The following is a 22,095-nucleotide window of genomic DNA, read 5'->3' on the forward strand; positions in this document are numbered from 1 at the left end:
GGAGGTGAGCCTGGGAGCCCCACAGGGCCGGCTGATGACTGAGCCCTCTTGGCAAGCCGGGCCACCCCCAGGGGTTCAGGCTCTAATTGCTCCTTGGTAGAGCAGCAGGGACTTTGGTCGGGAGCCCCAGTTACAGCAACTGACGTCTGAGGTGCTGGCATTCAGGAGAGGCTTGTCAGCAGCTCTGGGTGGGCGCAGGTCCAGGCAGCCTCCCCCAGAGACCCAGCTGTGTGCCAGGGCTCCTGGGAGGTCTGCGTGGAGCTGAGCTGGGCATCCATGCCCACCTGGGCAGTGTTTGAGCCTGTCCTTTGCTCAGTGGAGGTGCCCACAGCCACCCCAGCGACAAACTCTTCTCTGCAGGGCCTGAGGCAGGAGGGACATGAGAATCTGAGCCACTCAGCCTAGCTCTGCACATTTCTGGGCTGGAGTGGAACCCGGGCCAGTGTTCCCAGCGAAATTGGCAGGGACCCTGGCTCCTGGGGAAAAGGAGAGAGCAGGATGTACACAGGATTCCCAAAGGGTGAAATAAGGGTAGGGGAGATAATACCACCAGCAAAAAAGGGACCTGAGCCCTGGCATTATGAGGCCCTTGGATCCAAGGGGAAAGGCCCATTCAAGGGCTGGTCTCCAATATGGCCATAGGGGGAGAGGGAGAGAACAAGAGATCTGTAGGCTGCTGGACTCACTTTACACCAGATGATGACACAGACAAGCTTGGATGAGACTGATGGAGAAAATCTCCCCCAACCCTAACCCTCCCAGCATCCACAGAGGGGCTTGCCTCCTTTGCCTCTCCTGAGGATGACTTTGGAGCCCAAATTCCAGACATAGAAGGCTTAAAAGACAGTGACCCTGGCCATCCAGGAGACCATCAAGTTGCCTGCTTTTCTAGGAAGGCGTGGACTCACACAAAGGAAGGAGGGAATATTCTCCCAGTGGGGACAGAAGTGATTGTTTCAGAGGCTGGAGTTGTCAGTGGCACACCTTGGTATAGAAAAAGAGGCTGGGAGGGGCTGGACATGGAGGGGTCTTAGCAAATCCTCACCAAGACACATGCTTCCAAACTCCACTGTTCCTCTAGACACATCCCCATGTGTTCCCAATGACAGTAAGATCCCTGGTCCCATCCCAGGCCCATCCTGAGAAACCCTTTCCTGGGAAGCAGAGCTCCCTTTTGAGGGCAAGCCTTCAGGGTACTTGGCCTGCTGGGATTTGGCATGGCTTTGGGGGGTGGTCAGGTTGATGAGGGTCTTGAGGTATGGGAGCCAAAACCTGTGTGTTTTTGGCATTGGGGCTTGGACCTGGGGATCATGTGAGAGCCTCAGCCTTCAAGACCCTCCCAGAAGTGACTCCAAATTGAGAAGTATGGTGACTGTCCTTTGGGGCTCTTGGAGTTTATCCTGGTGCGCGGAAATTTGGGGGTGGTACTTCTTACCCAGAGTGGCTCGGAGGGCTCTGTCCTCACCTGCTGAGGTCTGTGGTGGCAGGTGGCCAGTGGACTTGAGTTTCAACTCCAGACTTGACTCATGATGGTGGACCTTTAGTCATGAGCTTTGGTGGTTTCTGGGTAGGTATGGCATTAGTGAGGACATTCAGTGACTGAAACCCACTCCAGCTCGGTTAAACAGCGTAGACAGTCACTGGCTCACTGTAATTAGTCCAACAGGTGGCCTAGCTTTAGCATACCTGGAACCCAGAACTCCAATGGTATGAAGTCTGACTTTCTCCATCTCTAGACTTTGCTGCTGATTTAGTGATTTAACCCTCAGGCCACCTCTTCCTACGTAGCCCTGTGATCCCTGGTCTATGTGGTACTTAGTGTTCAGATTGCCCAAGTACCCCTGTCAGTTCTTGAGAAAGCCCCAGAACCATTACAGTGTCCGGGGGGATAACAGATCAGTCCAAAGATGATTGACCAGGTGTGCCCACTCCTGTGGTCAAGGAGGCAGAACCATCTTCATGGTGGAAATCCCTATGAGATGGGGAGTCCTGTTCCGTGACCTCCGGCCAGCCTCTGTGGAAGAGCACCTGGGGATGGTGCTTCTTGGCCGAGACCGCTGGGGATCCAGAGAGTGCTCCCCCCGAAGCCGAGAGAAGGGGAAAAGACCCCTGCATGATCATGTCTTCTGGTTTCCTTGGGGCCTCCATTGGCCACAGCCTTGTTAGCAGCCACACCATTGTGGCCGGGGCTTCAGGGAGGATGGTAGTGCTGCTCTAGGGAGCCTGCTCAGTGGCCCAGATGTGCAAGTGCCTGTGGGTGTGATGGCTCACGCCATCCCACTCTGGGAGAGGGAGGGAAGGAGGGAGGAACACATCCACCCTGGGTTCCAGAGGGACGACAGTGACCCAACTGAGGAAGGCCCTTGAGCCAAATAGCTCTGGGCCTTGAGATTCCAGATTCCTCATCCAAGGCTTTTTCCTGTTTGTTACAACTGGTTTGGTTTTTTTTGTTTTTTTTGTTTTTTTTTTTTTAAGAGCAGTTTTAGACCTACAGCAAAATTGAACTGAAGATACAGAGGTTTCCCACGTGCTTCCCTCACACATGCACAGCCTCCCCCATCCGAGTGTATACTTGTCATTACTGATGAACCTGCACAGACACATCCAAATCACTCTGATCCATAGTTGACAGTAGGGTTCACTCTTGGTGCCGTGTAGATGAGCGTGTAATGACATGCATCCGTCATTATGGTACTGTGCAGATGTCACTGGGTGTCATGGTCTTTCCAGAGCAGCAGGCAGAGCGTTGTGGAACTCCAGAGAGGGTGGGGTGCAGTGGACATTCGAGACTAGATCACAGGCTGTGTGCTATCCCAGGCCCGTCACACCTTGTGGAAGACCTAGGAGGTGGCTCTGGGTGCTGATGTCCTGTGCAATGGTGGCACGGTTTTCCCCTGTCCCTCTCCGTGATCACAGCGGCTCTCAGGCAGCCCCCTCCACTTCCCAACAAGGAGCACCTCGGAGGCTCCCAGTGTTCCCCCTTCTCGGGCAGCTGTTCCCTGCTGTGGGCAGTGACGGGGCCTCCGTGCTGCCCAGGGAAAAGCCCTGGGTCTCTTGACAGGGAACAGTCCATATTTGGAAATGGTGAGCTCTGTCATAGACAGAAAAGAGAACCAGTGCCAGATTGTTTTGGGGGTAGAGAGGGATCGGAATGGGATGGGGGCAAAGACAAGGTCCTGTGAAGAATTCTTTCTAAGATGGGATTGATGGCAGTTAGTGGAGTCCCAAGACCCAGGTGCTCAGAGTACTTGGCTCAGTCAACATTAGTTTAAATGATAAATGAATGAACCAAGGAACGAGAAAGACTCTTCTCATTTGGCCGTGACCGCCAAGGGTCACTCAAGGGTGCGGTGCCCACTTAGTATGATTGACACGTCAACATACTTCAGGGTAGCCGTGAGTAGCACCGATGTGCAAATGCCATGGACTGTGATGGAGCCAGGGGCACAGTGGCCGTCAGAAGGTGTCTGTGAGGCATTTATCTCTGGATACCTTTGAAAGCAGAGAAGGCAGCTAAACTCCCAGGCACACCAGTAGTCCTAATGGGTTTCAGAGACCCTCAGTGGTCACTGTTTAGCCAGAGCTTCCTTGGCCTCTCCCACAGGGTGATTTCACACATTTGACACATCCTTGTTTCAGTTTTACTGTTAAATTTTTTCATCAAGCATTTGTGTAAGTGTGGATCACCGTCCATCGGGCCCTCTTCTCAGGGAGCGTGTTGGCTGCTTCTTAGTGAGGCACAGGCTTCTCAAGGCTGGACTCAAGCCAGGTGTTTGCCAGGTGCCCAGGCTGCCTGGCTCCATGCCCTGCCCCCACCCCCACCGCCCAATCCTGCTGGGCTCTCATGACTGCGTTCTCTCTTGTCCCCTCTGCAGGCTGGTGGTTTGTGAGCACCTCTGAGGAGCAGGGCTGGGTCCCTGCCACCTACCTGGAGGCCCAGAATGGTACTCGGGATGACTCAGACATCAACACCTCCAAGACTGGGGAAGGTAAGGGCCTGCAGGTTCAATGCGGAGGGGAAATAATGAGGCATCTGCAGGGTGTGGGCTGCTTCGAGATCCTCAGGGATGGGTACCCACCCCATCCCTGGCCCTTGGAGTGAACCCATTTCCCACTCTTCTCCCTAAAGCCATCAAAATCCCTAAGGTGAGTTGGGCCATGTGCCAGACCCTTCCCTTGGGACCCCATCTCACTGAAGCCAGCCCACAAGCTCACCTCCTTTCCCAGGCCTGGCCCTACCTGCCCTGCATGGGGCTCAAATTAGAGGGAAAATTTCCCTGGAGTGTGGATCTCAGGCTTTGGCAACTTTGGGGCAGAGACTGGAAAGAATAGTCTTAGGACTAAATGCCACAGCACCCTTTCCCCATAGAAGCCCTTGGTTCCCCTGGGGACCCCACAGAGACCAACCTTTGCCTCCCTGACCCCACAGTGTGCTCTCTGCTGCAGGGATGAACGCAATGGGCTTTGTGCACACAACTTTTGCTGTGTATGTCTACTCAAAAGTCTCTGCTCTGGATATCTGTTATCCTGGCCAACAGTTCAGACACAGAGAACAAGCCTGCAAGTCATTTCTCAGTGTAGCAAGAACCGCAAGGTGGCCCTTACACCCCCAGCCCCTCTGGTTAGCTCTGGCCTCGTGAAGTTTTCCTGGGATTTTCTCACTGCCCTTCCCCCCCCCCACCCCCCCAGGCCAGCACTGTCTGTGGACTCAGGTATTCTCCAGAGCAGGCCGCCTGAGCCCAGGGAGTCCGAGCCACCCCCAGTTCCTGTCTGCCTGCTCCTAAGAACTTCTAAACCCTCTGTGTCCCAGCAACAGGAATGATTGCCCTAATGGTCAGTGGGGATGGTCCAAATGGGCACGACTGAGAGCCAGGGGGACAGAGGCCTGCCACCCGGGGCTCAGGCCACCTCCAGGCCTGCCCCCCACATACACACCCTCCATTCCATGCTGCCCAGGCCAAAATAAGCAGTCCGCCAAGCGAGTGCCAGCTCCTTATTCATTCTTGCCCTAAATGTCAGTTACTCGGCAGGCGGTTGGAGCCCCACCCTTCCTCCCATGTAAATGCTTTATTTCAGTCCCTTGACTAGGGCTGCAGCCCCTGCAATGCACATCTACCTTGTGACAGGTTTCCAGGGATGAGGCTCCGTCGGGAAGAGTTTGCAGGTTCAGGCCTGATCCTTCCTGGCTGCTCCCTGAGCCCTGGGGCTGAGCCTGCACCCAGCCTCATCTCTGGTTCCATTGCACCTCTGCAATGGTGGAGGATTTTAGCCCCTGAGCTGGCTCTGGTATAGTTTATCTGCAGTCATCAGGCCTTGCCTCCTACCCAGTTCCATGTTCTGGGGTCATCCCTGGGCCTTTCAGAAACAACAATCCCTAGAGTGTCTAGTGAGGTATTATTCCCTGCCAGGTGTGTGGCCCTGGGACTTTAAAAGCCTTCGCCACCACTCTGGGAGGCACTGTTAAAATCCCCCTTTTCCACATGCAGGAACTGAGGCTTCAAGACATTTAGCTACGTGATTGTCCTCGTAAGGCTTGAGCCTTGGTCGGCCTCCTTTGCCTGGTGGTCTTTACCACTGTGCCCTCTGCCCACCCATGAAGCATTTTGCTTGTAAGCACTTCTGAGAGGGTGTGTGTGTGTGGAATTTGAGTCCCGCCTTAAAAGGCTTTGCCAAGAATGTCAGAGCATAGATGTCGGGAGATGCAGGACAGGACACTGAGTAGGCAGGGAAGTCCCGGGCAGGAAGGAGCCAGGGAGGTGTGTGCACACAGATGGCAGCCTAGTTTGAGGAGAGAGGAGGTGCTTTTGCAGTGCAAGAACAAGCAGTGGCAGGCTGTAGAGGATTTTGACCTTGACAGAGTAAGAATCAGTAAGGCAACCAGTGCAGGCTCTGCATTCAGAAGTGTTTGTGTGTGCGTGCATGTGCCTTCAGGGAGACCATCTTTAAAATAGATTCCTCAGCATCCTTTTGATAGGACCTGTGTGCCAGTACCCCTGGCAACATTTGGGCAGCTATGAACTTCATCATCACATCTTGGGCGTCTCTGCCCAACTCAACAGGAGAGCTCAGGGCTCAGCACCCCAGCCCAGGGCCCTGGCATCTGTGGTGTGTCCGAGAGACTATCCCACATTGGTCCCCTCTACTCCAGGCCTATTGCCATCCCATCATAGGTCTCTGATCCCTGATCCCAAAAAGACAATTGGCTGTTTGGGTTTATTTCTATTATCAGGCATTCTGGCATATGCTAGAGTTCTGAAATGTTAGCAGTAGGAGGTAGGAGGGCTGGGGTAGAGGTTGAAGATCCTCTTACCCACTGATGACAATAAGGGCCAAGCCCAACACTGGCAAAGTGCTTTCATGAACCATTGGGTCCGTTGCCTCTCAGAGGTAGTAGGAAAATGGAGGCCCACAGGGGTGTCACCTCCATGGAGCCCCCAGTTCAGTTTGTGGCAGAGCCAAAACCAGAATCTGGGTCTCTGCCTGTGCCCTTGTGCCCTATAGCCGCTGGCGATGATCTGCCTCTCTCCCTGCTGGGTCCGCATTGGCACCAGCCTCTTATCTGGGCTTTCCCTGTTGTAGGCAGGCCAAGGGTGCAGGGTCAAGGGGGAGGAACATCGTAGGGCCTAGAATCTGGGCTCCAGAGCCAGACCACCTAGATTCATGTGCTGCCCTGACACTTAGGTGTGTGACTCAGAGGGTTTCTTAACCCCCTCGTGCCTCTGTTTTCCCATTTCTAACATGGAGATTGTGCTGACTGCACAGGGCTTTTGTGAGGCTTCAGTGAGATGGTCCATGTGCATGGTTTCAGCTGGGGAAATAACACTTACTGCTGCGGTGGCCCCTGGCCTGAGCATCAGCTGAGGCTTCCTCTGCCCACAGGGAAGCCACCGAACAACCTGCCCGGGAGGTCAGCTGTCAGGGTCCTTCCCAGTCTGGCCTCACACAGGAGATCGTTTCTTTTCCACGTGGCCCGTTCATTCCCTTGTCTCTGCTCGTGCCAGGGCAGATGTCAGCCCCAGTGACAGATGAGGAAACAGGCTTAGAGAAGAACAGAAGCCTGCCTGCCCCCAGGTGACACAGGCACCCGGCAGCGAGGCCTCAGCTGAATCCATATCTCCAACCTTTGGTCCAGGCCTCCTACTGCCAAGAAGCAGGTCAAATAGGTCACCACCACTCCCTCGAGAAAAGCAAGTACTTCCTAGGAGGCTTTGGTGGGGTTTGGCTCAGGTGTGTCTGGACAGTCTTCCTTTGACTCTGCTGACCTGTCTCCCCCATACTTGAGCAGTCTGACCCCCAGCTTCTGCAGGGGGCCTCTTGGTGCCCCGCAGCCCTGACATGGTGTCTTTCCACCTGGGCATCCTATAGGAAGGCAGAGGGTTTCTGGGGCTGGGCCACAGCAACCAGAGGGCATGGGCTGGATGAGAGGGGCTGCAGCACAGAGAACTGGGCAGCAGGTCCCCTGCTGTCAGAAATCCGATGGGCAGTGTGCAGCAAAGGAGCAGAACCAAGGCCTGCAGCATCCGTCCCCATGCAACATTTCCTAGTGCTCAGCCGCTGGCCAGGCCCTGTGCTAGGCCCCGGAGAGGGCTGAGAGAGCAAAGACAGGTACCCCCAGGGTGATAGGGACAGGGAGCCCCATGGCAGAGGACCCCCACGTCTCTCCTGACACTGTGCCTGGCTCATGGCGGTAGGCTCACAAGCAGGACGTAATGAGTGGGTGGCCAACAGATGGGTGGTGCCGTGGGCCCCATGGCCTCCTGGGAACCATGACTGCCCAGCCATGGTGGAAGCAGCAGTCTTTCCCTGGGGCTGCCTGGGAGGGCCATCTTTGTGCCGAGTTGGGTCCCAGGACCCTCTTCACCTCTCAGGTGCTGGCATTGTGAGTTCTTAGCCCCTCTCGGTCTTAGGGGTACAACCCACATGGTTTGGCTTTGGTGGAGTTTCCCCCGTGTCAGTGGGCAGATCTGCCCCCATCCAGCAGGTGCATGCTGCTGGCGCTTGGTCCTGGCGATGATGCCCTGGGAGCCTGAACCTTCCCTCCCGCCATCCCCCTCCCTGCCCCATCCCATCTCATCCTCATCTCCATTCTCTCCGCCGGTTCCGTCGGCCGCGTGTTCCATTGCCATCTCCCACACCAGTGTCCAAGAGACGCAAGGCCCATCTGCGGCGTCTGGATCGCCGGTGGACCCTGGGCGGGATGGTCAACAGGCAGCACAGCCGAGGTGACTGTGGGAGCCGGCTTCTCCTGACCCGCAGCTGCCGCCCCTCGCTCTCTCGCTAACACCTCCCTTCCTCTCTGAGCTCTGCTCCTGTCTGCCACTCGGCCTCCTCACCCAGATTCAACAGCTAGACTTTCTCTCACCTTCTGCAGCTGTGGGGTGTTGGGGAGGAGGGCACAGGGGGCTACCTGGGAATTGGGATGACTGGGAGTTGGGGGGCGGCTCTGGCTTCTGCCACCATCCTGGGGATGGGGGTCATGGGATTCAGGATGTGATGTGGGGGCGGCTGGACCAAGAAAGGCCACATTGGCCCTAGAAGCTGCAGATGAGGGAGGCGGGGTGTAAGTCTCTGCACAGGCTGTCCCACTTGCCCCCACTCTTCGGTGCCTGCTTCCTCTGAGAAGGTGCTCCATCGGCCAAAGCTGTTCCAGCAACTACTTAGGGACAGAGTAGGAAGAAGGGCCAGCCCACAACCCTCCTTCTTCAGCTAGCTCCAGGGAAACTAGAAAGGGAACAAAAGCCAGTCCCAGCCTCGTCCCGGGATTCGGCCCCAGCCAGCTCTGAAGGCAGTGACAGGTCCAGCCAGGAGCTTCCAGCATCTTCAGCACTGGCATCAGCACTTTGTGAGGGGCCTGGTCAAGATTCCAGGGAGGCCCCTGGCCAGCCATCCAGGCTGATTGGGAACTAAGACATTTGCGGGTTCAGGGCCTTTCCAGCATCCAGGAGCTTGGGAGTAGGGAGCTTAGGGGCGAGCCTCTGAACAAACCCCTCAACATCTCCAGGGCCCACAGGCCAGCAGAGGTCCGTTTCTCCTGTCTCACCGAGAACAAGGCTGGAAGGGCCTGTGATGAGCACTGGCCTCTCTCCGATAGCAGGGATGCCCCATGAATATCGGCCCACCCCCACAGCTTTTTCCTGAACAATCTGAGACCATGTTTTGGCACCAGCCCCAAGCCCCAGGCAGCAGCAAGCCTGGACGCTGAGGTGGCCGCCGCCCGTGGCTGGTGCAGCACCACACTCAGAGCACTGGCTGTGGGAGCCCAACTCATCCTGAGGGTGGAACAAGGGTTGGACTCCAAGGTGCAGGGCAGGAGGCCAAGTCATGGAAACGGCGAGAACGAGCTCGAGTGTAAAGCAGGGGCACCCTAGAACTAGGAGGGGTGGAGCAGCTTTGCCGGGGGGCCAGCCTGGGACACTGCCCTGAGCCTTGGCAGCAGAGGAGAGGGGGACGCTGGCCTGGAAAAACCGCAGAGACAAAAGCTTGGCCTTCCCCCACCCCCTCCAGCATCTGCTCCCAACGCCACCCTACACCGAACCCCAAACGCAACTGCGTCTCCATAAGCACACGGACACTTACAAGTGACGAAGCACTACTGCCCGTGCGCAGCAGTACGCTGTCCCCTCTGGCCCCCACGCAGCTGCGCATCCGTGGCCTCTGGCACACAGCCACTACACACGTAATACCGCTCGTGCAGCCGACGTAGAACATTCCACATATGCATTTACAGTCGCAGATGCTTCAGCTGCTCTGGACACATCGTACGTCTGCTTCTGACCACCGAGGACACACATAGCTTCCTATACAGTCTCATACGTAGCCCCTCAAACTGCATGGGCACAGGCAGCGGACTCGGAGTTACACGCACGCAGTGGTATATGTGGACATGCGTTCCCAGCCAGATGCACGACTCTGTGGACATCCATACGTGTACAAATATGTAAATGAGGACAAGCCCACTTTTCTCTCCCTCCCCTTCTCCCTCCCTCCCTCTCTCTCTCTCTCTCTCTCTCTCTCTCTCTCAGAGACCTAAACAGCATTATTTCCCAGTCTCAGCCCTAAGTTAAGTCAGGACTAAGTTAAATCAGGCAGCCAAGAAAAACTTGCAGAAAGCTGGCTGGGAGAAAGCAGTGGAGCCAATGGGGGGAAACAGGCAGTGGGTCATATATAACTAGACAAGAGAGAAGCAGTGCTTCCCCGGGGCCTCCACTCCCCAGCCCCTCCGCCAACCAGGCCTTTGGAATCAGAAGGCCTCTTGTAGTGGGGTTGGGTAGGTTGTGGGGGCCGGGAGGGAAGCCAGGGAGACTGCTGACGGAGGGGAAAGCATTTGAAAGAGGAGGCGTCTGTGGTTTGGAAACTGCAGGGTTCTCCAGACCCCGCCTCCAAAACCAAAACAGGCCTGTCCACCTCCCCCAGCCAGCCACCCACCCACCCGGTGGGCGGCCTGGTCAGCCCTCCCTAGGGCAAAGTTGCCACCCACCTTTGACGGCACATCAGAGTGACCACAGCCTCAGTGCTTCCCAGAAGCCCTGAGGTGACCCCCCACCCCTAAGCTTACAGCTCCCTCTCCCTTTTGATTCCTAAACTTTGATTCCTAAAAGTCTCTTCTAGAGACCCCAGGCAACCTGAATGACTTAGCTGCCCACCCTACCCCCCCTCCCCAAGCCCCTGAGACCATTTCAGTCTGTCTGGGCATCCTGACTTGGTTCCCCATCCCCACCCCCAGACGGGGCTCTGCCCTGGTCCAGTAGAGGGGCTGGCTCTGCCTCTCCCTCAGGGAAACGTGGAAGCTGGGAACCTGACAGCCAACCACATGTCTACACGGAGGTAAGCCGTGCCTCCGCCGCCTAAGCTGGCCATGGCAGGAAAGTAAACCCCCACACAGACCAGTTGGAAGAGTTGTGCTCTGAATGCTCATCACCTGGGACCTACACAGTGACGGGGCAAGACAAGCCTCTAGGCCAGCCAGATCTCTTCCCGGGAGCACGAACTCCCAGACCTCTGTGTTCACGTCAGTCCGAGGGCCACCAAGAACAGGGCCTTGTGCAGGAGCAGCTCAGCTTCACTAGGGAAAACTGATGTGCTTGGTTCCGCCTTCTCCGAGAGGGTCAAGGGGAGGCCGGGCACTTACATGGCCCTCAGTGCTATGTCCTCCGCATACACACTGGGGGCTGCAGAGGCTGCTGCTTGGGCCTGACAGCTCCAGAGCCTGGGCCCGCATGTCACGGTCCAGGCCCTGTTCTCTGCCATGCGGCAGGACAGCACTCCTCTGATCTTCCTAGGAGAAGGACTATAATTTTTCCCTGCAGAGGCAACTTTGCCTAGGAAAACTTTAATGATGGCTTCCTGCTGGAACCACAGGCTTTTAAAAATAGCCCGGCTGAACACAGGCAAAATGTGGAGCCCAGGCCTCGCCTCACCCTAACCTCAGAACCCTACATCCCCGGGGCCTGGCGCTGCCCCTCTGGCCACGGCCCGGGCCAGGATTTACCGTGCCCCACTGGAAAATGGAGTGGGACCAGGAGCAGGCAGGAGAGTGGAGGGCTGGAGTGTAGCACACTGAACTTCTCAAAGGCCCGAGTCAGAATCTGGCTGGCCCAGGTTCTCAGGCGATCTTGGCAGCTCTCCTCAGCGTGGCTGGATGGGAATTTGAAAGCTTCCAGGAGTTAGTCGATGGTGAGAAAGGCCTCTGCATCTGCGAAAAGCTTGCCGTTGAGAAGCGCATGCCGAAGAATGGTGGAGGCTCCAGTGGGTCATCACCTACCTTTCGCCTTTGGCAGCCTCTCAGATTTGGCCAGGGCCCTTCAGCTCTGTCCTTGCCACCTCCATCCTGGAGGGACTTGCTATCCAAGCCCGGCACAGGGCTGCAGACAGGACCCTGATCCTCCTAAGTAAACAGATGGCCCTCCTGTCGTGGGGCAGTGGGGGGGGGGGGGGGGATGAGGTGGCAGTTGTCCTCCGTCCCCGTCCCCTACTGCTGCCTAAGGCTCAGGCAGGCTGCCCATCAGGGTCCACCAAGGAATCTAGGAGTTACTGTCATAGTTGGGAGCAAGGAGGAGTGGGGCAGGTATCTTAGAACACAGCCTCCTGCCCCTGCTCAGACAGCCTTGCCCTTCATTGATGCGCTGCCTAGTGCCTTTGGAGCCCCAATTGTGTGACAGGCACAGGCTGGAAGAGACAGCATGAGTTCAGGGTAACCTTCCCAGAGGGTGTGGCCAGTTCTGTCTAGGTCTGCTCCTCCTCCCAGAGGGTGAGTATGGGGATGTGTGATCCTTCCTGAGACCTGAACGTTTCTCTGGGGAGGCTCTCCACCCAGGAGACAGGGCGGCCGGCCAGCCAGCCATGAGTCCACCTGGCCCCAGCAGACGCAGGAGGAACACCTCCCTGGAAGCCTGAGCAAGGACCCGTGCAGAGGCAGCAAGGCCCCTGCCAGGAGAGAGGCTGAAGAGATCCAGGAGGACAAGCACTGCCCGGCCTCCCCACACCTGCCCTCCCGGGCTTTTCCTGTCTTCCCATAAGGCACCTCCTTCCCGGTACCTGGGGAGGCCCTGAACAAGGCTCGCAGGCGAATGTGACAGTAGAGCAGGCAGCTCCCCAAAGGGGTGCTCCCAAGCTGTGTGGTCAGCTCAGCATGCTGGCCCACCCTGGGCTCCGGGAGGCCCTGCTGATGGCTGCAGTCAGCATCACCGCTGATCATTTGGCCGCCGGACCCTCATCTTAAAACCCATGTAATCACTCCCATCGAACGTGTGTTCCCCACAATCCTCTTGGGAAAAATCACACAATCAGGTGATCACATTAGTGGTCAGGGGAGGCTTCACCAAGGAGGTGCCCCTGGGGCTGCCAGAAGATCAGACAGAGGCAGGATTTAAGGGGTAGAGGTGGGAGAAGGGCTCAGAGAGCAAGTCTGGGGCATGGATGGGGGCCTGGCACGTTCAGGGAAGGGGGGGGGCATGTCACGGCGCCTCCAGACTTCCCAGGGGATTCCTGACTCAGGTGCCACACGGGGCAGGTTCCCCCTAACTGTGCCCTCAGTCCAGGGAGCTTTTGGACCCCTGAGGACACTAGGCCCCAGCACCCTCACTGCTGTTACTGGGCTGGGAGAGCCAACTCTCTGCTGCCAGGGCTTAGCCAGGCCACCTGGGGCCCCGGCCAGCTTCTGCACACACTGGGAGCCACAGTGAGGCAACCAGCTAAGCCGGGCCAGACCCGAGGAGGAAGAGACAGGAAGGAGGACCTGAGCTCCAACCTCAAATAACTGTGCCTTGTTGCTTCATCCACCCCCCACAGAGGAGAAGTACGTCACTGTACAGCCTTACACCAGCCAGAGCAAGGACGAGATTGGCTTTGAGAAGGGCGTCACTGTGGAAGTGATCCGGAAGAACTTGGAGGGCTGGTGGTACATCAGGTAGGAGCCTCAGCGGAAGTAAGAGATCCCTCTACCATTCCGGCCCTGGGCAGCAGACTGCACAGTGGCCGTGGGCACCAGCTGGCAGGTCGATACTGAGGCGGCTTTGCGCCCACAGCCCAGGCTTGGCTGCTTCAACCCTGCACGGTTGAACAGCTCGAACAGAGTGCTCATCTCGCAGCTTCTCTCCTGGGGCACGTCAAGCAGAGCCAGAGTTGTGGCCAGTGGGGCACAGGGGCCCCGGCTCAGCTTGCAGGCAGTGGTGCAATCCCTTCCCATGCATCTGCCAGGAGAGTCCAGCACATCTGAATTTGGTTTTCTGTGTCCGGCCTTGGCTGCCTGGTGCGCTCTGTAGCTCAGGCCGCCTGAAGGGCTGGCGTCCACAGGCCTTGCTGAGGTCCCAACAGGCAGTCCCTGCTGCCCACAGCTCAACACTGGGGGCCTTTCCACTCTGCAGGGCTGGCTTATATGGTTGCAAGAGCCAGGGTAGAAGTAAGGCCTGAGCCCAAGCCTAGCTTAAAGGCCTCTTCCTTCTGCCCCTCCCTCTTGCAGGGCCCAATCATGTTTCCCAACTGAGAAACCCATTTGGGAGCATGGGGAGGGGAGGGAGGGCTTCCCTGGCAATCCTAGAAGCCAACTAAACCCTGTGGGCTTCACTCACCTTTCCCCTACCAAGTCCTGCTCTCCAGTCCCCTCTGTCCTGGGGCTCTGAAGCCAGCCAGCACCTTCTGGGTGGGGGGTGGGGTTAGGGCTCACAGGAAATGTTTTTGGGTCCTTTAGAATTGACTCTGCTGTGGTGATTTCACCCAGTTTCTCTCTTCCCTGCCCGTAGCACAAATGACCAAGATAGTCTTGTATCTGTGAGCTCTGGGGACCACTTCCCCAGCCCATCACACCTGGGAACCCCGTACCCACCCTGGGCAGGAAGGGTGCTCCGCTCTGTCTCCCACGGTGGGGACAGGATTGACCCAAGTGATGTGGGCACTCAGGAGACAGTATCTTGGACCGTGGTGGTGTTAAGATTGGGCTATGCTGACGGGTAGGATGAAGGTCACTGGCTACACGGGATTCAGCCTTAATGTGAACTGACAAGACATAGCTGCCCCTGCCCAGGCCCCAAGGGCTGAAGTGTTCCTTTCTGCTCTGTGAGGTGGGACAGGACTGTGTGCCTGGATGTGTGTTTCCCAAAGTCACTGCCCCTAGACTCTCACACTCTCTAAAAAACTAGACCCAACCCCAAAATCCAGCAACCACAAATCTACATGGGAGGGCCAGCAAACATTCTAAGGCAGGCTGGTCACCGAAACCACCCTCCCGGAGGTTATCTACAAGGCTGCGGGGTTTTTTCCAGTTTCTTAAAATGATCAACAAGGTTACTCTGAGCCATCACTTTTAGTCAACTCTTGTCCCCGTGGCCTACCCCTTTAGCTAGTGGGAGCTTCAACTGAAAAAACCCTACAAAGATTCCACCTTAAGAAGGCTGCCAGACACCCCCTTAAATATGCCATTTCCCAACATTCCAGGCTCTGTGTTGATCCTCATTTCCTGTCTTTCTTTTCCCCTCTCCCCTCACACACACATACCCTCCCTCTCTCTCTCTCTCTATCCCTTCTTTTCCAGTTTGCTTCCCTCTGGAGTCATTCTGCGCTCCAGAGCTGGAAAGCAGATGTGAGCCGAGTTGGACCCAGACACACACAGCCGCTCCTGATTCCCCTGCATCTCTCTGTCTGGAATCTAATTGTATCCACGTAACACCAGAGGAACACAACAGGGTTGGACGTGGGAGCACTCAGGGCAGTGAGCAGGCCTGACCATCACTCCCATGAGACCCCACTCCCCATCTCCCCACTGTTCTCATAGAAGAACACCTCTGCCATAGCCATCAAGCTCTTCATCTTGAGATGCAGGAGCACCAGGTTCCAGGCCAGATGCTGCCAACAGCTAGCTGTGTGGCCCTCTGCTACTTGCTTTGCTTTGCTGAGCCTTGGCTCGTGGCTCATACATAAGATTAGGCATCTTTACTCGTTGCTGCTGTCCACCCCTGAAATTTCTATGCTTCTCTCTGCACCCCTTACCTTGGGAAGGCAGGCCAGCCCCTTGACTTCCATCCATGTGTTAACTGATGTCTGCCTTCCAAGCCCCAAACAGGGGGCCAGACAGGTGACCTTGGGACAGCCTGTCTGTGCTTTCCAGTGGTGTGAACATAAGAAGCCACCTCCTGCCTAGGCTTTCCAGCAAAGCTCAGGCATGTTGATAGAAACTTTCACTTTCATGTTCCTGTTTCTCCCACCTCATGAGCACCCAAGAACAAGGTCAGATCAGGCAGGTGGGAAGGGCGAGTGTCCGACATCTGGCACAGAGGAGCCATTGCAAAGAGCCAGATGTGCCCTGGGGAGCCGATGGGGACAGTGCAACTGGTGGACTGGGAGGTGAGCTCTTAGTGGGCTTGGGTAGAAGTTCTGAGCACCATGGGGAGAAAAGGGAAAAGCTTGTTTTCAGAAGTCATCAAGTCACCTCAAATTAAGTCAGCCCTGTCATTTGCCTTTTGTCCTTGTTTATGGGTTTTGATTTTGTTTTCATTTTGTTTTGTTTCATTTTGGTTTTGTTGTGCCATACCAAAGGTTTTCATTTTATCCAGTCATGTGCTTTCAGTCTTTCCATTCATGGTTTTGGCTTTTGGAGTCCTATTTAGAAAGATTTTCTCAATCCTCAAGATTAACCAAATATTCACAATTTTTTTCCCCCTGTGGTGTGAGGCCAAGGTCTCACTTACTTTTCCTAACTGGGTAATCAGTCATCTCCAAATTGGTAATTGAAAGCTCATCCTTACCCCCACTAATTTGATTTAATTTTTTTAAGTTTATTTATTTATTTTGAGAGAGACAGAGACAGCATGAGCCGGGAGGGGCAGAGAGAATGGGGGAGAGAGAGAATCCCAAGTAGGCTCTGTGCTGTCGGCACAGAGCCCAAGGCAGGGCTCAAACTCACGAAACCATGAGATCATGACCTGAGCTAAAACCAAGAGTCAGACGCTTAACTGACTGAGCCACCCAGACGCCCCTTACCCCCAGTAATTTGAAGTGTTACCCTTAACATCAGTCTGTTTGGGGACTTGTTCTGTGAACTTGATCTGTCTGCTACCCCCACAGTTAGCATCCATACCTCCCGCACTTGGCCACTCTTTATAGACATCTTCCTAGTTAGTCTCGAAAGGTCTATCTTTCTGGATAAATTTTTGCAGCTACTCTTTTCCTGAAGTTTGCAGAAGAGAGAAAAAATTGAGCTCCAGGGTAGGGACTTACCAAGGGACTCACCAAGGGACTCAAGAGCAGAACTCGGGGTTCCTAACTCCTCTTACCTGTGCTACCTGTTCACCTCTCTGATCTCTCTTCCCTTTGTCAGAGGGCCTCTGCCTAACACACCACGTTCACACTTGCTCTTATCTCTAGAATCGCCCTCTCTGTTGGGAGGTAGCAGGCCGTTGTCAAGTCTACTTGGTGGGCAACTCAATCTGAGGAATTTTCTCATCCTGATGTCCCACATTTGCCTGACTGTAGAGAACGAGAGCCCACACAAGGAGGGATCAGGCAGAGAGCAAGGAGAGAGGAAGAACTGGTGTCCTAGGTGTCTTTTCCACCTGCCCTCCATCCCGCTTCTCTCCAGAGTGGTGGGATTGCCAGGTGCCTTGAAGAACACAGTGGAGAAGGCGCAGCTGGGCCAGGCCAGGTGGAGCCTGGGGTGTGAGGTCAGGTAGCAGCGCTCAAGTGACATCATGTCCACCCCTTCCCCCAGGTACCTGGGCAAAGAGGGCTGGGCGCCAGCATCCTACCTGAAGAAAGCCAAGGACGACCTGCCAGCACGCAAGAAGAATCTGGCAGGCCCAGTGGAGATCATCGGGAACATCATGGAGATCAGCAACCTGCTGAACAAGAAGGCGTCGGGGGATAAGGAGACTCCACCGGCCGAAGGAGAGGGCCCTGAGGTCCCCATCGCCAAGAAAGAGATCAGCCTGCCCATCCTGTGCAATGCCTCCAATGGCAGCGCTCTGGGGGTCCCTGAGAGGAGTGTCTCCAAGCTGGCCCAGGGCTCGCCAGCCGTGGCCAGGATTGCCCCTCAGAGGGCCCAGATCAGTAAGAGCCTTCCTGACCCCTGCATCCTTACGGCACAGCTCTTTAGAAAGCGGTCACAGGGTGCAAGGAAAGCCAGAGGGGTGTATAAGACCCCTATATCATTTTTACCCTGACATCTAGGCTGACCCCTAACCCTGAACTTGTTTCATGCTAATCACGAGTAGGCAAGGCACTTCCTCACAAATCTTGCGCTGAAGATAAAATACACGAGTGTTTAAGCTGGTGGCATTCCCTAGAAGAAAGCCAGGAATGGTTGCTTTGCAGATCAGTGTATCCCCCAGGCTGTGACACGTGGCTCCCTTGTGCAAGGCTGCTTTACAGAGTGACAGCCAGTAGAACATCTTTCCTGGCCTTACCCCTCCTTCCCTCTCGCCTCCCACCAGTTACTGGAAACCTAAAAGACTTGGAAGGAACGGCTTTGCCTCTCCACGAGCAGTTTTAAAGGCCTCTGTATAGGAGAAACCCAGCTAACTGGCCCCCTCCTAACCTATGTATCTCTGGCTCAACAGTGTCTTCAGATGGAGGTTAAACTGCCCTATATGATGAGAGAGCCGCTTCTGTTGATGTCCACCCAGCCTTAAAATCTTGAGGAAAGCTGTGGTTTTAGTTGAGTTCTGAACTTGGCCTCTGCTCCTAAATTTGAAAATCTGATAGAGCTATTTACCCTTTCTTCTGAAAAATGCCTCTATGTCTATACATTTTGAAATGTGCACATCATTTTAGGGGGCTCATGGATCCCCCGAAACACAGCCAAGAAAGCTTAAAGGTCTCTGGTTCCATGAAGAAACTACAGTGCTGACAGTGACTGAGCACATGGGCCCCTCCTGAGTGTGGGACAGAGCCAGGAGCTTCCCAGGATCAGGAGGCAGCCACACATAGGGAAGACAGGGTCCAGCGCTGTTACCCATTGTCTGGCTGGGATTTCTGAAGCCATGTTTCTTCTTCTAGGCTCCCCAAACCTAAGGACAAGGCCTCCACCTCGCAGAGAATCCAGCCTGGTATGTATGCTGAATTTCTTCTCCTTTTTTTCTTCCTGTATCCGGGGACGCCCTGTAACATTCCCCAGTTAATTGGTTGTCTCATTTCAATGCTTGTCAGTCCAGGGGTTTTCCAGGGCCCTGCTGGGCTTCCAGCTTTGTGGGGCCAGGGGCAGAGAGGAAAGCCTGGGCATCCCAGCCATTCTGGGGGCCTAGCTGGACAGTTGATGTTCAAAAACACACTGCACTCCAAAGCTAAATAAATCCATCCCAGCCGCTACACTGGCAGACATAAACATTTAGACTGGCCAGCGGGAGTGTCCAGCCAGGGCATTGCCAGGGGCTGGGAATGGGGCTGCTGTCCATGTGTGCCTGGAAGCCTTTCAGCTTCGCCTTCCTGGCTCAGGAATGTCCGATGGCTTCGGTGGATGCCAGAGCCTGGGAGGGCAGAGGGCAGGCCGGCGAGCACCCCTGCAAGGAGGAGTGAATGGCCAGGACTGGCTTGTGCTGAAAGTCAGAGGCTCAACTTGCTGGCGTCCCTGGCTCCTGTAGGTGGGGGTCCTGGTGTCCAGACCATCAGGGAAGAGCATATACCCTCGGGACACTAGGCTCAGGGTGGCAGTGATGCTGGCAGCGGACCTAGAGCCCTAGTTCAGGGGACTGTCCTCAGGGGCAGTGGGTGCTGTGGAAAGAGAGGGCTTCAAGCCTGCCAGACGTGCGTCTATGTTGCACCTTTGACACTTGGGAACGGCGAGACCCAGGGCAAGTCTGTTACCCTCCCCAAGCCTTCATTTCCTGATCTGTAAGATGGGGACAGTGCCAGCCACCTCCTGGGGCTGCTGGAAGGATGAAATGGGATGGTGTGTGCAGGGCTGGCCGCCAGGTTTCCCTTTCCTATGTCAGCTGTGGCTGACGGACAGGCTGCCTGCCGCACCGTGTGGGGAAAGATTTCTGAAGTCTCGCTGGGCCTAGTAGCAAGGGTCACTGGGATCCGTGACATCTGCCCTGGCCTGGAAGAGCGGGCCTTCAGTAAACGGGTCCTTGAGTCAGGCGTGTGGAGAGGAGACCATCCCTGCCTTGGCCATTGGCCCCAGGGGAGTTTCTATGTCATTTTACCCTCGAGTTTTCCACGACAAAACAATGAGTTCTCCCGTCCTTCCAGTTCTCTCAGCCCCAGCTGATTATTTTCAGGCAGACTCGGTTTTGGGAACAATGGGCTCATTCCTTCCACACTTAACAAGTGCGGGACTTACTGCGGCAGGGCTTGTCCCAGCCAGATGTGGCGGCATCCCACCTGGTGGCTGGGGGAGGGGGAGAGGGTGGGTGCTGGGGCCTGGACCCCGTCTACTCACACACATGCCTGCAGGGCCAGGGCCCCGGCCCCGGACGGAGAAAGTGGGCTGAATCATACCTGGCCCCTCAAGACCAGCTTCCTCCTGCCCTTCGCTCCCTGTGACCCAAGACAGCTGGGCTGTGAGTGGCCAGATTAGGACATGCTGAGCTGTGGAGAATGCAGAAGGTTCCAGGGAATACGATGGCATTTCAGAAGGAGGGGTCAGCTTTGGCTGCTGTTAGTGGAGCTCCCCCTGTGTCCTTGGCTGGGCCAGAAGTTAGGTACCTATCAGTAATTCTCTTCATGACCCATTTCACAGATGAGGAAATTGAGCCTCAGAGAGGTCATAGGCTTTATCCAAGGCCATACAGCTGGTGCGTTGCTGAGCTGGGATTGGAGCCCACATGTGTCCAGCTGCAAGGCAGAGGTCTTTTGAGGTCTTCCTGTTACACCACAGCTGCTTCCCTCTCCCTTCCCGCCACCGCCGCCCCCCCCCCCCCAAACACACATACTTCTTTGTTTGTTTTGCTTTAACCCCTTTGTGTGATACTGGGACATACTGGAAGTAACAGGGCAGCACAAAATCCATTTTGACCAGAGTAGAGACCAAGTGAAACTAGAATGTCCGCCCCATGAGGGCAAGGGGGTTGTCCTTTTGGTTCACTGTTAAGTGCCCAGTGCCTCAGACCTGGGCCTGGCACCCAGAAGATGCACAGTTGATGTTTGGAAAGTGAATGAATAAGACTCAGAAGTCATGGCTGCAGCCAAATCCTAAATGCCCTTGACTGTCTTGCTTGGGTATTGGTATAACCAGTCCAGCCTGTTTTGCCTGACCATTTGGCATCTCTGCAGTGACCCACCAAGGGCTCTTCTCAGCCATCTCCGCGCCCCCTTACACTCCTGCCCTCTGCCCCAAAGAGATGGCTGTGTCCCCTGGCCCTGCCTCTGCAACCAGATGTCACCGCTGTGACCTGTCAGCCAGACTTAAGGACGAGGCTCTCCTCCCATGGGGCAGTTTGCACAGGCTTTGTTAAAACCACTTCTCTGCTTTTTCATTTTCATTTTTGGGACCTAGCTGTTGAAGTATCTATAAACTGGACCTCCAGAGATGTAAGGGTGAAGTTACTATTACTAAATGATCATTTTGACAGCTCAGAGGAGTTTCAAGTGGATCATAGGTAATAGTAGAAAGCCTGCTCAGGAGAACAGTCCCCTGGGGAGACACCCTGAGCCTCAGGTGATGGATACTTCTCAGGTCAGCTGCCCTCCAGCTGGTGTAAACGCCACACTCTGCCTCTGTTACAGTTCTGATCAGGTAGGTTTTGCTCACTGAGCCCTTCTCTGCCTTAGGGGTTCCAGCTGCCGAAGCCTCCAGAGCCCCCTTCTGTTGAGGTGGAGTATTACACCATTGCTGAATTCCAGTCCTGCATCTCTGACGGCATCAGCTTTCGGGGTGGACAGAAGGCAGAGGTGAGCCTTGGGCCATGAAGCTGAGGGTTTGAACTCATGCTAGTCAAAGACCTGCCATGTTTCCCATTTATGCCTTGCTGGCAACATTCCCGGGGGGGCGGGCAGAAGACCCACGGGGATAAAAATTTGCCTGAAGCCAGTAAGTGCCACGGTGAGGACCAGAATGCAGGACTCCTGTCTCCACGCAGTCCTTCCCTCACAGCAGCGTTTCCCAGAGTGTGTAGTGGGAACTTGCGACGAAAGTGCCCCGAAACAAGGGGCTTCTTTGGTCGAACAGGTTTGAAGGACATTGGGTTAAACAAGATCCATGCAGTTGTGTGCTTTTAATCGCAGAACTTCTCAGAGCCTGTGCTGTAGGGATGTCACCGTGCATCTCTAAGAGGGCACTAGAATAGCAGCATTGCCCAGACCCATTTGGCCCCAGGACAGTTTGTCTCCTAGGAGCACCCTGGGGGCCAAGATTCTGAAGAACCCATGTTAGCAAGCGCTGCTGTGGGGAGAATGTGGTCCACGTAGCCACGGTAATAGGGGCCTGGGTTCTGGCCACGTGCACACCACCGGCACCTCTCACCCTCGATACAGTCACTCCTCTGCCCTGGCTTTGATCCTGTGTCTCTGCCACATGAGGTAACAGACCCTAGGAGGCTCCCTCCCGGCCTAGCATTTATGAAACTCTGCTTTGTGGCCACTGCAGGGCACGCGGCCATCGCTCTTGAGTAATGAGGTTACATCCAATTAACACCTGTAGAACTGTCGGAAGAGCCCTCAGGCGGTCTCTGC

At 55.5% G+C, this 22,095-nt stretch overlaps 1 protein-coding gene across 3 annotated transcripts in view; it reads left to right on the plus strand.

The window, feature by feature from the left end:
• SH3PXD2A (SH3 and PX domains 2A) overlaps window positions 1-22,095 on the plus strand; it is a 245,736-nt gene that overhangs the window by 212,760 nt on the left and 10,881 nt on the right. For 2 of the 3 annotated variants that reach the window (XM_030334928.2, XM_030334929.2), the window contains 6 exons: window positions 3,876-3,989; window positions 8,139-8,222; window positions 13,288-13,405; window positions 17,198-17,535; window positions 18,484-18,533; window positions 21,196-21,315. In XM_030334928.2, coding sequence (XP_030190788.1) covers window positions 3,876-3,989; window positions 8,139-8,222; window positions 13,288-13,405; window positions 17,198-17,535; window positions 18,484-18,533; window positions 21,196-21,315 — 824 coding nt within the window. The remainder of the gene's footprint in view (window positions 1-3,875; window positions 3,990-8,138; window positions 8,223-13,287; window positions 13,406-17,197; window positions 17,536-18,483; window positions 18,534-21,195; window positions 21,316-22,095) is intronic. The other variant, XM_030334930.2, reaches the window with a different exon arrangement.

The sequence above is a fragment of the Lynx canadensis genome, chromosome D2 (assembly GCF_007474595.2).
Source record: "Lynx canadensis isolate LIC74 chromosome D2, mLynCan4.pri.v2, whole genome shotgun sequence".
In the NCBI taxonomy this organism is placed as follows: domain Eukaryota; kingdom Metazoa; phylum Chordata; class Mammalia; order Carnivora; family Felidae; genus Lynx; species Lynx canadensis.